Here is a 16,431-nt window from a genome sequence, read left to right on the forward strand (position 1 = left end):
ATATTCATGTGCATGCGGAGGTTAATTTGTGCAGAATGTCTGCTGCTCTTTTCTGTGAAACAACACAGATCTTCACGTAACAACATCTTCCCCACAGAATACACACACACTGTTCCACTTCTACTCTTACCTCAACGCGCTACAGTAAAATGATAAATGAACAATATCCGCTCTTGAGATAATGTTCAATAGGGCCACATGTGTGTCATTCCTGTACAATTACAGGCACCAAAGAGAATTGGAGAGGAATGACTGATACTAAACACTTTTCCCAAACACATCCCTCATGTCTCACTGTCTTACCATCCACAGACAAATTCCATCCGTTATTCTTCCCCTCATAGACAGAAGTTCCCACTGACTCCACCCTTTCCAGACTCCACCCATTATTCTCCACCTCATCGACTCCACCCATTTATGTTCTTCTCTTTCTCGTCAGACTCCAGCAATATAAGGCTTGTTCGACTTCATGCACAACCTCTGGAACTAACAGGAGGGAGTTTGGTTTTGAATTTCTCTTGGTCTGCTTTGATATCATCCGCCTGCTTTTTCTTCCATTTTCATCCCGATTTCATCCGTTATCCTCCCCTTCTCCAACTCCACCCTTTTTTCCTTTACTGCGCAGACTTCACTCAAACAGATTCCACCCATTATTCATTCCCTCATAGATTTAACCCTTTTCCCTTTTCATTCCAGATTCCACCGAATATTCCCCTACACAAAACTCTACTCCCACAGACCCCTCCTATTAGTCACCACCATTCACAAGACCCCACCCATCAGACTGCATCTCTCTTAGGCTCCAGCCCTCAATGAGTCCAGTCCTGTGTCAAGCTTACTTGATGTTGTCAAGGCAACCAGAGTCAGGCTTCAGGATGGTGGTGTGGTGGAACATCTTGTAGAGTGCGATTCCGAGAAAGATCACGTTTAGCTGAGAGAAAGAGAGTCATAGGAGTCGTTAGTTAGTTTAAAGAGACCTTGCAGAATCAACATCTTTCAAGAGTATTCATGAATGTAGGGTATATGAAGTTTTGAAGGGTTGAGTTCTAGAATGAATCTGGAAAATACTCAGATCTGCTTACCATGATGATGAGTGTGGCAGGACCTATAAAACTCCAGATGAAATAAGTGTCCAAACGTAACCAACACCTAAGTACAAAAAGAGAGATGTGTTACTCATGAATCACACACAAACACACACACTGTGGAAATAACACTACAGGTCTTCTCTGAGCATGACACATGAAAGTTTCTTTAATTATTCAAGCTTTAATTTCCGCAGCATTAGACCAAAATTCACCCTTGCTTTGACAAACAAGCAGTGTTGTGTACCGCTGTGACTATGTGTGACTCACACTCTGTCAGTCCCGTAACTGCGGTAATCCACGGCGGCAGACACGGCCACGATGACGGCAGGAACACCGTATCCCACCATGTAGAAATAGCGCTTGCGCGAGTGCTCGCTTTCAAACACCTCTACCAACATGATGTAGAGCTGAACGCCTTCCAGAAACATCCACGTGAACGCAGACAGGAAGAAGAAGTGCAGAAGAGCAGCGAAGACAGCGCAGGCGATCTGAAACATAAATGCAGAACATCACTTACACAATTAAGTATTTTTGCGTTTTTCACAATGGGGAAAAAACTATAAACCTGTGACACGAACAAAAAGAAAAGTCTTCTTATCATAGACTTCTATCGTTAAAGGTCCCTTGTGAAATTTTTCGGAGGATCTATTGACAGAAATGCAATATAATATACATAACTATGTGTTCAGAGGTGTATAAAGACCTTACATAAAGAATCTTTATGTTTTTACTATCTTAGAATGAGTTATTTCTATCTACATTAACCGCAGTTCCCCTTACATTTGTCACCATGTTGTTTCTACGGTAGCCCTAAACGGACAAGTTGCTCAACAGAGGACGTTTCATAAATATGTTATCTCCATCTGCAAAAAATGGAAAACGTGACGACATTTTTGTCCCGTCGCAATGCTTCGAAAGTGAGAGGTGGAGTGAGCTGTTGGTTGCAATTCACAACCTCACCACTAGATGCCTCTAAAATCTCCACATAGCTCCTTTAAAGCAAAAGCTCTTTGATGACTGAACCCTAAATCTACTAATCTAATTTTACAGTTTAACAATAAAAAAAAACATTCATTTAATGCTTTGTTTCCATCTGGAGAAACATTTGTCTTGACAGTACAACTGACTTTAGCACACACACACTCTCTCTTGAGGTGCTGTGTGACATGAACATTGATGGATGCTGCTCAGTGACCTCAAGCACCTGCTCAGATAATTGAAAAATATTAAATAATAGAGTTTAAAGATTATGAATCATGTATGATGTTCCTCCACTAGTCTCACACGCACACACTGACTACCATCCATTAAACTTGCATGAAACACAAAGACTCCCTCTATTTAACCCTCTCTTGAAGTGACAAAAATGGCAGTCAGCCGTTTAAAACATCATCTCTCTTCCTGTCCATTTCAACCTCAATTCTTGTCTTGAAAAGGTGCTAAACTCACGTATGAGCGAACGAATACGTCAATTTATCTTGGTCTGTTGAATTTTTGAGCAATGAAAGGTGTAAAGCAAAAATGTAAGTGTAAGCGGGAGAATGTAAGGTGTAAAGGCGTACAGGCTGGTCTACACGGTTGATCCCTGTGAGGAAGAGCGTTTCGGCGATGAAGAGTGAGATGCACAGGTTCTTGTGGATGGTGTTGCGATCGCTCTGCAGGCCGCGGAAGAAGCAGAAGGTGAAGATGCACACGAGCAGACACACCAGAGACAGCAGGATGCCCACCCACGTGATGACGTCCAACAACAAATCGTGCACGGGGTCTGCCGTCTACAAAGAGAAAGAAAGAGAAATTACAGTGGTGATGAACTTTGTAGTGTACACTGTGACGCAACCTAAAGTATCAGGGGACGTCAGAAGACAACAGAGTAATTGTATTAAAACATTAATCTGTTTGAAGTCAATAGGGCTGACTTTGCAAAGACAGGTATCAATGTGCCCCCTGTGACCCAAATAAAGAAAGCAGAGTCATGAATTTTAACAAAGTTCTCAAACTGCTCATGTACCCTGAGGGAGGGTGGCAACAGCTATTATCACATATGCTTCCTTGTGTTGCATCTGCATCCTCTCCTTACGTTCTAGCTCCTGTCTTCAGACACGAGAAATAAGGACATCTGATTGAACAGCGTTGCTTAGCTTAAAGCAACACTTTGGGTCATTTGCTCACAGATTTCCCGCTTTGTGTGCTCTGCTGAAAAAATCTATAGAAACCAAGCTAGAAGTTATAATGGTTTTAAGGTGATTTGTATTGGTTGTAATGGAAACTGTAATGGGTCTACTGGTATGTGATGGATTCTATTGGTGGGATGTTAAATCCTACTGGAATAATGCCCATAACACACTACAGAAATACATTTTGTGATTGTTTTAATGGAAAAAAGCTAATACGTTATAGTGGTATTTGAATGGAAACCTTTAGAATTTCTGTAATGGTTTATGTAGGGTTTCTATAGTTTTTTTCAGCAGGGGTTGTTGTTGTAGGGTGTAAGCTAACCACCCTGCTAAAAGAAAACAATATGGACAAAACACAACAGTAAATGTAATAGATTTAATGATTATATGTGAATTGTATAGGTTTTAATAGAAAATATAATGGTCTCTCTGGTGTATGATGGATTATTTTGGTGTTGTGGCAAATAGAAACTGATAGAACACCATTGAATTCTAATATAATTATGGCCAGAATGCACTACAAAAAGGAATCTTGTAAAGGTTTTATAATGGTATTTTAATGGAAACCAATATCATTTCTATCATGGCTTCAATTGTGCCAACTAGCTTTGCAAGTCGTCTGCTAAATTCGCATAAACCCCACACCAGTTACTCTTGGAAAGCAAATGACTTTATGCATTTCTGTTTGGTGACAGTAATGGCGCAAAAAAGATAGAATTCACTTTCAAATGCCTTTAGCATTACTAGCTGGTTTAAATAAGCATTGCTTGAGTTACGTGTACCTTGCAGCTTTGGAGGTTCCAATTTCAAAGTAGGTTCCCCAACACCAATCATATTTCACCTCACCTCACTGGTAAAGAAAAATACATTCCTTGCTGTTTTTCACACATTTTTGCGTGACAGTGAGTATGATTTATTAACGGTGTGCGCTTTAAACTCTCAGATCTCGTGGGCAACTGTCACTGATATCCCGCTGGATTCCCTTTGTAGGGTCCCTACAGAGAGCACACAGCCAAGGGAAAAGAGAACAGCTGATATAGGACACATCCCAGAAGACTTTGAGTCTGGAAGACCGGATCTCAGCACTTCTAAAAAACACACCTCATGAATATTTAAGAGAACCGCATAGGTAACAGTACACAGCTTGTGTGTGTGTGTGTGCTTGTGTGTCCCAGAGGGCTGTGGTGCACATAACACATAAGTCTTACTGAGGCTCACTCACCCTTGAGCGCTATATCTCCCCACATTATACGCATAGTGAGTATATGTGTGTGTGTGTTGTATATAGTGCTGTAAGTAAATCAAGTCTTAAAGCCCTGCTCAGCAGAATTCACAGTTAGACCTCAGACTTTATAGAGTCAACGCTGAGCTAAAGTAAATCTATGTGTCTATAAACACACACATACACACACACAGAGTAATAAATATATTTAAAAAATAAGCTTTATTGCTGCATTTTTTTTACCTTTGAAACTTTTTAATGAGCAACTGTTGTCAAGCTCAAGTACTAAAATAAAGTTATCAAACATCTAAACAATTATAATTAATATTATGTAATGTACAGTAGACAAAAACAATGCCTTACTTTGGAAAATTGATGTCTTCTGCCTTTAATTAAATTGAATGCATCTTGAGTTCAGTAGTGGCCAAAGGGGATGTCTGGGGGGTATATTTGTACAATATTTGTTTTTAACGCCCCCTCAGGTTAGATCGCAAATTGATTTAGCTTGTAACATTTTTGTTCACAGAAAATATGATGAACAGGACTGTGGGCAGAGAAAGCTATACATTCAAATATGGTTATTAAAATATTAATGTATACATATACTCAACTCAACTTTATTTATATCTGACTTTTCATTGTTACAAAGCAGCTTTACATGAGTTATTCACTATAAGCAAATCAACAAAGTCAAATACCTGTAAAAACAAGAAAAAAGCGAAAACACAGAAGACAGACACACCCACATACAGAATACTCCACACACACAATACGCACACGTACTAACACACATAGACATAGACACACACATGGACGCGCAGACAAACGGACGCACACACACACACACAGACACACACACAGACACGCACAGTGAAAGCACACATTTAAGATAAAGGAGAGAGAAACATAGGTCAAATATTAAACAGACTATAAAATCCTAATTGCAATAATTATTTATGTAAAACTTTTAAATTCGTATTCATTACATTATTGTTGCATCATTGTTGACATAACAAAAAGTCTTTACGTCTTACAAAAAATCGTTGCAAGTATATATAAAACTAAAAGGTTTTTTTTGGTCAAGAAAAATGCAACAATAATGTAATGTCTTCAATATATTTATACTGTTTTCATCATTGTAGCATATTAAATAAGTTTTCTATTTTGAGTTGGGAACATTTGATTCCATTGCTGATTCAGTAATTATTTTTAAGATTTCAAACAGTTTTGCTTCACCTGTTTTTAAGGATTACATATATCAGATAACAGGAAGATATACAAGTGCAGGTATTAGTGGTAATTGTAACTGTGGCATTACAAAAGAACCTCCTTTGGTCTATTGTCTTTGCTTTTAGAGGAACACATGAGTGGAACAGACTGGAGCTAAAACATTTAACAGGACACTATGGTTTCAGGATAAAGCAGGAAATATTGTTATTGACATGTGAAAATTGTGATAATTTATAGTGATTTATGGATATGGTATGGTAGTCTGTAATTTTGTTTTAACATTCTTGGTTTATTTTCTCTTCTGTTCTCAAATTTCTTCTTGTTCATAATTTGGTGTATTAATATTTTGTTAATATTTTCTTCCTTTCCTTAACATCGACCTGCCAAAAGGAACTATGGATGAAAGTTTGCTATATCTGGTGCATTTTACATATTGTATTTTTTATTAATGTGCATTGTCCCCGATTAAATAAAATGAAATATCTTTTGAGATATTTTGGATCTTTATTAGCAAATATTGACATTTGTGACTATTGAGCTTGAACTGAAGGCTAAAAACGAAAAATAAGGAAATGCTATAAGATAAATAATTATTACAAATAATAAATTACTGCTTCATTCTACGTACAAATAATGCAATCAGAAAAAGCCAGTTAATACACTCGGTGGAGTTTTAAAACAAGTTTTTGGGAAATAGCAGAAATAGTTTACCTTTGTCAAAAATTGCCTACGCTAAGCTTAAACACTTTCAGAGCTTGTCGCTGGATTTGCTAAAATGTGTGAAGTTCATGACACAGAAGCATATGCATTAAATGCATAACCCGAGACACCAGAACCATTATTTACTGTAATTACTTTGTCAGGATTTTGTTTCTTGAAGTCAGGCTTGGAAGATAAATTAAATAATTTTGTTCATATATTGGAACAAATCCCATTCTCTCTGATACACTGTAGTTATTTAGTAAATAAATACCCAAACCAAATTTAGAGTTCCATTTTACCATGCACCTCACAATCTAGGGGCATTACAAACAAACAATACACAAATATTCCCTTCAGACATCATATTAACTGCAAGTTATGCAGTAGTCAGTTGTCCTTCCACCCTGCGTTATCTGAACGCATCACCTGATGATTTCTGTATGATTTCTCACCCCTGTTACCATGTGGTAACCATGGTGACCAGCTTCCTCTCTCTCTCACTCTCTACCTCCTGTAGGATTGATGGATGACAAATGCGTAACATTGTCCCCAGACTCACTATCTTTCTCTCGCTACCACACGTCAGTCTGTACATTAATACAGCTTTCACTTACACGCATCTCTCTCTCTCTCTCTCTCTCTCGCAAAAAGCTGTCTGTGAGGTCTCACTCAAATGCTCTCACTGGTTCAGAAAAGCTTCTTCATCCTTCCTGTTCTTAAATAAATCTGACGGCGAAAATGATCAGACGGAATTATACATAAAGGATGGATGTGTTGAAAGATATGACCGAATTAAACCCATCTACACGGTTATTAAATCCTGAACCTGCCAGCAATTTGAAAAAATAAAGTGTGGGTGTGGATACGGCTAATGTGGGTGTGCCTATGTTACATGTTGTAGAGTTGTTTTTATCCATGGAGTGGGTGAGGCTAAGGATAAAAGGGTGTTCCCATACCAAACATGGCTATGGCTAAGCCTGATGGGTGTTTCCATGCCTGGTGTGGGTGTGTCTTCATCTCTTGGTACTCAATGGGACTCACTCAGTGTGCACGAAATCTAAAAGTGTGACTTTTTACTTCTCCCACAGCCAGACCTGAAAGAGACCTGCTGTTCTCTTTCGCACTTACTAATCAAAAGGCCCTTCGCCGGTCTACTCTCTGTCCTTCTCTTGAGAATCATGGCTGTGTTGACGCCGCTCCGCAGGGTCGCACAACACACAGTGAGTCCCTTCTTTCATCTGTAAAAATTTACATTCTACCCTCTTTATTCCATTCTTTCCTGTCGCCTGTCAATCATTCATCTGTTCTGTTTCATTTCTTTTTGTTTCTCTCTAGGTACAACTGAACTTCGCTTCTGAATGGAAAATGTAAATGAGGCTTTTAGACTAAATGCACCTGGCTGCGGCCCTGTTTGTGGTCCCCCGCCGCCCAGACACAAAAAATCAACCCCGTCGCCAATTGTGTAGCTGAATACACCGGCCGTTGCACAAAAAACAGTAGACCTTTAATAGAACAGCGACAAAACAAAAACAATCCGCACTTAAAGGTGATCGGTTAAAAAAATGCATCAATACAATTAAGAGGAGTGCAAGAGCCACCATGCTGTCATGAATACAATTAAGAGGAGTGCAAGAGCCACCATGCTGTCAGATGGATCATGTTGGCCTTTCCACCGAAACACAACATGCGCACAAAGAGTAGAAAGAGTAATACAACCAATCCCATCTGATAAACATGTGTCTTCATTCGGTAAATTAAGTCGATTTGAGGGGAACCAGCGTTCATATGGCGAGATAAAGACCGTCCACCTTCTGATCTTCCACAATCCAACCCACAGACTAGAGTCATCGACAAACAATGAGCTATCTCCATAGATTTCTGCTCCAACAACACACCTCACCTCAGTCCATAATACTGACACTTCTTCTGGAGAAAAATATCCTCAGAGCTAGAAAACTACCCAGGATTGCTGGGTATATAAACCAGCGATTCCCAAACTTTCTCATTCCAGGACCCACCTAGACAGGTATAATCTATCTTGAGACCCACCAAAATATTTTAAAATGTAAATATGGGGAGAAAATACACATTCATTCGTAGGAGAGTTTTTATTTTCCCTAAATAGAATAAATGAATTTAAGCAGCAATACCAAACTATCTAAAATATCAAAGCTATTGTTATTGCCAGTCATTAACTTGACTAAACTGTATTTTTGTGTGTCATTTAAAAGCCAAGTGACTTTCCACGACCCACCTCATGCCACTGTGAGACCCCACAAGAAGGTCCCGACACACAGTTTGAAACCCCCTGCTATAGATTACATAGACATGCGCTGATTTACCTGCTGCTGATATTTATCTGCTGATCTGATATTTAAAATCACTGACGTTTCAGATTTAGCATAAAAATACATTGTAAATAACATGATTGCTCAAAACTCATGTGAGCCATAAAGCTGTAAAATTTCCTTGATGATCTGGGACAAATATCGGTATCAAAATTGGCCAAAAATGGTTTGTCAAAACCAGTATCAGTCAAAACAAATAGTTTTTGTGAATCGATATGATTAGATATTACAACATGTGTAACTTAATTGCTAAAAATGTACACATATAATTTATAACCTTAAGTAAACACACATATGACCCTTTCCACATTTTACTTGTTGACATTTTGGTTAAAGAAATGATTGATTAATACTGTTGATTCCAACAAATTGTTTACTACTGATTCGACTGTGTGTGTGTGTGTGTGTAGGGTGCACATTCGATTATAACATTTTATAACTTTACCTTCACATCCACATGAGCCATAAGCATGGCAAAGTTTGTCAGGTGTGTGCACGAACAGGTGGTGTGTGTCCGGTTAGTTCCGAGCAGTCGGCAGTCTTGCGTTGACCAGAACCCTGTCATGTTTCGCTTCGAGTAGCTCCAGAATGAACAGTTGGGGTTGAAATTCTCTTCTGACTGCTGATGGGGAAGAAAAACATGATAAAAGAAGTCAGAAATGATCAAAACCAGATAAGCTCTGATACACCTGCTAATGCCGGCAGAAATGAACATATTTGTGGAAATACATAAGCGGTGTCCAAAACTGCATTCAAGCTTTTTTATATATGATAAAAGCATAGGTTATAAATGCTTTTGAGTTAAAGGGTGACATTGTGGTATCTTCTGAAGAACATTTTGGACTTTCGTTTGTCTTTTGATAAGACACAGTTGTGGAAGCCAAAGAATAGTGAAACTAGAATGCACCTTTTTTCCTTATCACAAATAATAAATCATAGAAATGTCCTGAACAGTGCCAAACATTTAACAATAAGGTTTCAAATTTGAAAATAATTTCACAAAAATGCACAGAATGGTCACTTGAAGAGTCCAAATGCCCATAACCAAATGATCTTTAACAAGAACAACTTACCCATTTTTGTGCTGCTTTTTTATATATATTCACAGTGGGGTTACAAAAAAGATTTACAACATAGCAATACTTAAAACAAATAATAAAAAACATCTCAAAGTACTTTTTTCTGGTGCCAGGCATTGTTGCAGGAACATGTGTGCTTAAAACACAATGCCACACCACACGTCTCGCACATGGCTGCCTTTTGTACTTGAGGAGTACTTCAAAAAGTGTATAACACAAACCAAGTCAGCTCTATGACCGGGGACGTCCACAAAGTGATACAAAAACGTCAGGTACCAATATATGGTCTTGTGCAACCCCAAGTCATATTAGATTGAACCGTCCCACATTCTATTGGTTTACAAAAAAATATGCACTAATACCGTTATTGTACTGTGAAACTCGCGTTACCTCTTCTTCATCCATAGACAAGGATCCAAGTCAACGATCGTATAGATCCCCAAACACGAATTAACTGTTTTCCTGTATTCCCCCGGATTGACAGTTCACTTTATCCCAGATTGCACAAAATTCCGAAAAAATTGAACAAATATCCTGTACTTTCGGTCCAATCAGTGACAGTTTTACACATAATTACAAACCGATTGTTTGATTTTATCATAAAGAAAATGAACCATGCTTTTACAACTGCAGCCATAGCTTAACTATGTTTTTTGTAGTAAAACCACAGTACCCCAAATAAAGTTAACAAATAATAATCCGTCAGGGCTGGACTGGCCATCTGGCGTATAAAGACATTCCCGGTGGGCTGGGCTTTAACGTGGGCAAGAAAGAGAAAGAACGGAAGGAGACCCACTGGAACACAAAACACAAGTGCGATCGTGCTGGAACGCAGTTTCGGATAGATGAAACAGACAGAGGGCCGGACTTGGCCGTTTTTTCTCCAAGTCCAGCCCTGTTATTTATGGTATTTACAATAAAAGTATGGTTATACAAATGGTTTCAATCCACCAAAAACAAGGTAACTCCAATTTTTCCTATTCAAAGCAACTACGTTACATAAGGTAAGAAAAGCGTTTTTTGTTATTTGTTTGTATGTACTGTCTTTCAGTAATTTGTTAGAATTGGGACAAAGTGAGTCCGCTATCTAATCTCTGTTTTTAGGTTTTAAGATATACAAAGGAATCAAAGCTGATTGAATAAAGTACTCGAAATACAAACCTACTGAGCAAGAATAAAAAGAGACACATTTTTTCTAAATCTGTGCAGATTCCGTCATTTGTTGTTCTGTGAAACATCACATGAAACAGCTTGTCATCTTTTGGTAGAGCCCAAAAAGAACAATAACAATAAACACATCCATGTTGGCCTGCGATTACCTTCACTTTCTTTCATTGTGTGAGGTTGCTCACATCCTCCCACATATAGAAAATCAGGTTCCCAAGGTCTTTTAATCAGTCTAATCACTGCTGGAGACAGCCTTTCCTGTGTATGTTGTGTGTATTTGTGTGTTTTGATTAAGTCAGAGAGGTGGGAGAGAAATCATTCTGTATAAATGCTGGAGGTGTGACCGAGGAACCTGTGGCAGCCTGTTATTCATCTCCACATCACCACGGTTACCAAACCACTTACACATACACACCTTACCGGTGTATCTAATTGAAGACATACTTCCATTGTTTCTTTTATACAAACTTAAGTACAGTGAGTATAGCCACGGTTGTACAAAATAATTTGAAAGGCCTTCTGCATAACATATTACTAATCTGACTCACCCCGGTGGGTTTGGAGAGATACGTATCTCCAAAAAATAGCCAACCAAGGACAAACATACGGTCCAACTCAATAAAAAGAACATCTGGAAAGAACTATTCATCTTTGAAGCAAATAAGGTGTAAACCAGAACACAAAAAACTCTTGACTCTTACCTGAACGTGTCGGACGGTGAAGATGACGGGGTCAGACAGGTAAACTTTGTTACTGTCTTTGTTAATGGCGGCTGTTATGATTGGAGAGTTGACGATGACAGAGTAATTTGTGTTTAACGTCTCACTGCTGAACTTCATGCTGGCATTTTCAGTGGACAGGTATGAACCCAGATTCTTGTACAATACAAACGCCATTCGGATCTCACCTGAGAGAGACAGAAAGTAGCTGTTAGATGTACCAAGATTATGCACAGCCATGGTCAAGCTCATAATTTCAGCAAGGCCTTTATATAGCCTAAGTCTTTAAATGTCTTTACAGGTCTTAACAGAGTCTTTATGTACACTTTTTGGATGTAGATATTTAAATTTTAGTCAATTAAAAAAGTAAATTAAAACCTATTTGATTTGAGCACACTTTATAAAGGTATAGGTACACAGCTACATGCATGAGCACGCACTTAACATTAATGAAGATGTGATGGATTCATAGTGTTCTATTATGATAATTGCTGAGCATATGATATATATAAATCTTTATTGCTGTAATGATGTTTTGGTTTCTTTTTTTAACACCAATTTACATTTTAAAATAATGAAAAAAGAAGTATCTTAGGGCGATATCAGATTTCTACAGTACAATAATTGCTAAAACTTTTGTTTCAGTATATGATATTATTGTGTGTTTCTATAATGATGTTTCACTTACTTTTAAAATATCAACTGATATTTAAAAGTAATCAAAAATGAAATAAAGAAGAAAAGTATCAAAGTATAACATTTTCACAGTATGAAAATTGATGAGCCTTTTGCTCCGGTAAACAATATTATACTGTATTATATTACATAGGTATTGTTGTTCTTAGTCCCTGTGAAACGGAAGTTGCGATCGTTTTTTCTTCTGTATTCTGACGCATTTCGAGTGCAATGAAACATCAACTGAGAAAAAAGTTGCGTTTTTCGTTGCAATCTAATTGGATGTATAAAAGCTGGCGTTGCATTTTGAAATGAGGAATTGGATTCGTTATTTTTAATTTTACCAGGACTTTAATATTGTTTTGTTACTTTTTAAACAGTCTTTTATTTCAGTTTATATTATTGCGGTATGATGATGTTTTGGTTTCAAATAATGAAAAAAATGTAAGTACCTTACGACAATATAAAATTTTCATGTTACGATAATTGCAGAGACTCTTATATGATATTATTTCTGTATTATATTACATCTGTATTGTTGTTCTAAATAAGGTTCTAATTACTTTTCAACACCAAATTTTCATATTACGATAAATGCTTGGTCTTTTGTATCTGTATAGTATATTGGTGCGGTATTACATTACCTCTTTATTGTTATTTCTAATCATATTTTAGTAACCTTTTAACTAAATTAACATTTTAATGATTTACCACATAAATTCTGATTAATATGTAATTAAATAATTATTTATAGACTGCCACATTCGTAATAAAGTATTCTGCTTCCTACTGTGTAAGCTACATGCTTTCCAAAAAATGTAAACTAAATATAAATGTGGTAATATTTGAAAAGGCCTACGGTAACTATAGTATGATTTCATTATCACAGTAAACTATATTATTGAATACCAGCACAAGTCTATACCACTGTGACAGAAAGATCGTGTTCCAGTCTTGTATAGGACCGTTTGGCTGAGGCTATAAATTGCTGGTAGTATTGTTGTAAATAATGTTTTGTTTCTTGCATAAAGTGATCGGTTGGCTTCATAAGATCTCAATATAGGGAATACTTTTGTGTTTCCTGTTTCTGCCTCAAACAGATGGAAGATCTGAGGAATTGCACTTTATGAACCGCCAATGACCACAATTTCAACGATAAGGTCACCCTTTCCGTGAATGGCTTGTGTCCATATTAATCTTCCAGCACATTTTCATTTTGGGGTGAACTATCCCTTTTTAACCTGGCCCTTGTTTAAGGGACGATGACGTTACTAAACCCTTTAAAAAAAGTGGCTGTTCAACAAAGCAAAACTTGTTGGATTTGTTGTTGAACAATGCCCTGATAGGATATACCGGGGTGCTGTCATATGAGTTCATTAAAAAGGCTTTTTCATTACCGTGCGCTCATTGCATCTATTACAGCGCTGGAAGACACTGTCACAACGCCATCAAAATGCTGTTTCAGTGGTTATATGAGAGGAAAGGAGCAATGAAGTGAAATAATTTCAGCTTTGATTAGATGGGACTCAGTAGATCATGTAATGAATACCTAACACCCATAATGCTTTGTTCTTCTCGGCAGCACTCACCCATAATGCATTGTTCCCTTAGCAGCATTTACTGAAAGCCACAAAGGTTTCAAGTGGTGAAGAAAAAAAAGAAGAAAAAAGACTAACAACCAAGTCGATTTGATTCGGCTTCATTGAAATGTCATTAGCGCTTTACTGGCTCCGTTGACAAAAGCAACAGTTCTGCTCTTTATTTTCGCTTCTCTCACTCACTTTTTGGTGAAACGAAAGAACGCCCCCCTCGCCGGCTCCCCCGCAGTCTGGGATCACTGACTCACAAGAAATTAAAACTAGTTTTTACATTTCCTCTAGACAGGCCAGTTGGTAACAGGCTTTTTTGGAGGGAAGGAGGCCTTTGATGAAGAAAGGAAGCTGAATGTCTTTCGCTTCATAAAACTGAAATATCTCTGGTCTGTTTTGAACTGATAATAAAGTCTGAATAAAAAGTGATTGACGTCACATGTAATTTAGATTCAAGGCTGTACAGAACAACCCGGAACAAACCGAATCCATTTAGTTAAGCTGGAGGAAATTTATGAGTCATATTGTAGTTGTAGATGTTTCCACACCCTTTAAAAAGTTAATCATTATGAAATGACTGGCAATTTGTGGAATTTTAAGGACTGAAAAAACATTCAACGTTAAATCAATTATAAAAGAATGCTAACTCAACAATAACTCAATGGTAACGCTGCAATATTTCACTGAGAACTCAACAAAACCTTAATAAAAGTTGAACGATAACTCAATACCTCAACAAGAATTCCATGTACACTTGCATGAAAACAAATTGTTTGTCGTCAAAGATAATTAAAATGTCACTGTTTTCCAAACCATAAAATGACCTTTCACGCGTTTCCAAACCTACAAGGAAATAGCTAGGCCTGTCAACAGTTGATGGTGGTTCTCAGTGTTTCATGAGAAATCAACATCACATTAAACATCAGATGTGGGATTTTACTATTCGTATTTTATCTCTGACTTCCAGTCATTTAGCATTCTGTTAACAAAAAGAAACAAAATGGTGCAGCTACCATCTCCTCGCAGGTGTTCAATAATCAACATTGACCATTTACTCTTTGTAAACATTTGATGAACAGGTTTTATCATCATGTAACGTTAATGTAGAAATGTTGATGCATCAAATTTGCTTAAAAGTGAATTTTTATCATTTATCGGTATACCGTGCGTGGTACACCATGTTTGTATCATGTCATGCAGCGTTGGGTTCTATCCCTTATGAAAAAATTATATGGGAATACACTGAAAAATAAATTGCTATATATTTGCATATACTGGAACCAAGTGCTTACATTTTTAAATATGTAAATATGTCTTAAGTAGCACGGGAATATCTCCGGCAAAATGTAACAAAACATTGTATGGGTCAAAATTATTGATTTTTCTTTTATGCCAATAATCATTAGGATAAGGGATGCACCGATGAATCGGCCACCGATATAGGATTAATTTAACACCATTGGCACATCGGCAATATCGTGAAAAAGGCAGATATCGAAGGTTTATTAGGGCCCTTTGATTTCCGTGAAGCGGAAAACACAGATGGAAAGTACCGCTGAACAGCTTATGAAATCCAAATTGTGAATCAAATTACTAATAATTATTCAGCTGCTGTTTAAATATACAATCTGCTTGTTCTACGTGTGAATGAGTGGTACTGGTTCATATTAACATAGTTGTACACCACAAAAAAAGAAGACAAAGAATCCAGAAATATAAAACCAGAAAAAACAAACAGAATTTAGGTATTTTAAAGAAATTATCCATTTTAAGTCGAATTTGAGTTCATTTTTTTAAATTAAAGAAATATTGGATAGCAAAAATAACCTTTGAAGATTGTCATGTTGACTTATTGTATTTTTAAATTATCTTACATTTACATGTAGGTACATTTTCAATTGTAAATGTCTTAAAATGTTAAATGGATCAAGTTCATGTTCAGTAAAATAAATTGAATGCAGAAAAACTAGCTTGTACTGTATGCAATTGACTCATATCGGAATCGGCCAATAGTGGTTTGTTAAAATCGGTATCAGCCCAAAAAAATCAAATTGGTGCATCCCTAATTAGGATATTAAAGGGATACTCCACCCAAAAACGAAAATTCTGTCATCGTTTACTCATCCTCCGAGTTGTTCCAATTCTGTATAAGTGTCTTTGTTCTGATGAACACAGAGAAAGATATTTGGGAGAAGGCTTATAAACAAAAAGATTTGCCCCCCATTGACTACCATAGTACTCCGGTTCCTCGCCTGGTCCAAAGACATGCATGGTAGGTTGATTGGCATCTCTGGAAAAATTGTCTGTAGGGTGTGAGTGCACGAGTGAATGAGTGAGTGTGTGTGCCCTGCGATGGGTTGGCACTCCATCCAGGGTGTATCCTGCCTTGATGCCCGATGACTCCTGAGATAGGCACAGGCTCCCCGTGACCCGAGGTA

The 16,431-nt window shown here is 37.4% G+C and overlaps 1 protein-coding gene across 12 annotated transcripts in view; it reads right to left on the reverse strand.

The window, feature by feature from the left end:
* LOC130417724 (adhesion G protein-coupled receptor L3-like) overlaps window positions 1-16,431 on the reverse strand; it is a 200,379-nt gene that overhangs the window by 17,818 nt on the left and 166,130 nt on the right. For all 12 annotated transcript variants that reach the window (XM_056743545.1, XM_056743459.1, XM_056743500.1 and 9 more), the window contains 6 exons: window positions 11,712-11,917; window positions 9,210-9,386; window positions 2,651-2,860; window positions 1,356-1,576; window positions 1,083-1,149; window positions 840-931 (listed from right to left, as the gene is read on the reverse strand). In XM_056743545.1, the coding sequence (XP_056599523.1) occupies window positions 840-931; window positions 1,083-1,149; window positions 1,356-1,576; window positions 2,651-2,860; window positions 9,210-9,386; window positions 11,712-11,917 (973 nt within the window). The remainder of the gene's footprint in view (window positions 1-839; window positions 932-1,082; window positions 1,150-1,355; window positions 1,577-2,650; window positions 2,861-9,209; window positions 9,387-11,711; window positions 11,918-16,431) is intronic.

Source organism: Triplophysa dalaica, chromosome 1 (assembly GCF_015846415.1).
Source record: "Triplophysa dalaica isolate WHDGS20190420 chromosome 1, ASM1584641v1, whole genome shotgun sequence".
Taxonomy (NCBI): domain Eukaryota; kingdom Metazoa; phylum Chordata; class Actinopteri; order Cypriniformes; family Nemacheilidae; genus Triplophysa; species Triplophysa dalaica.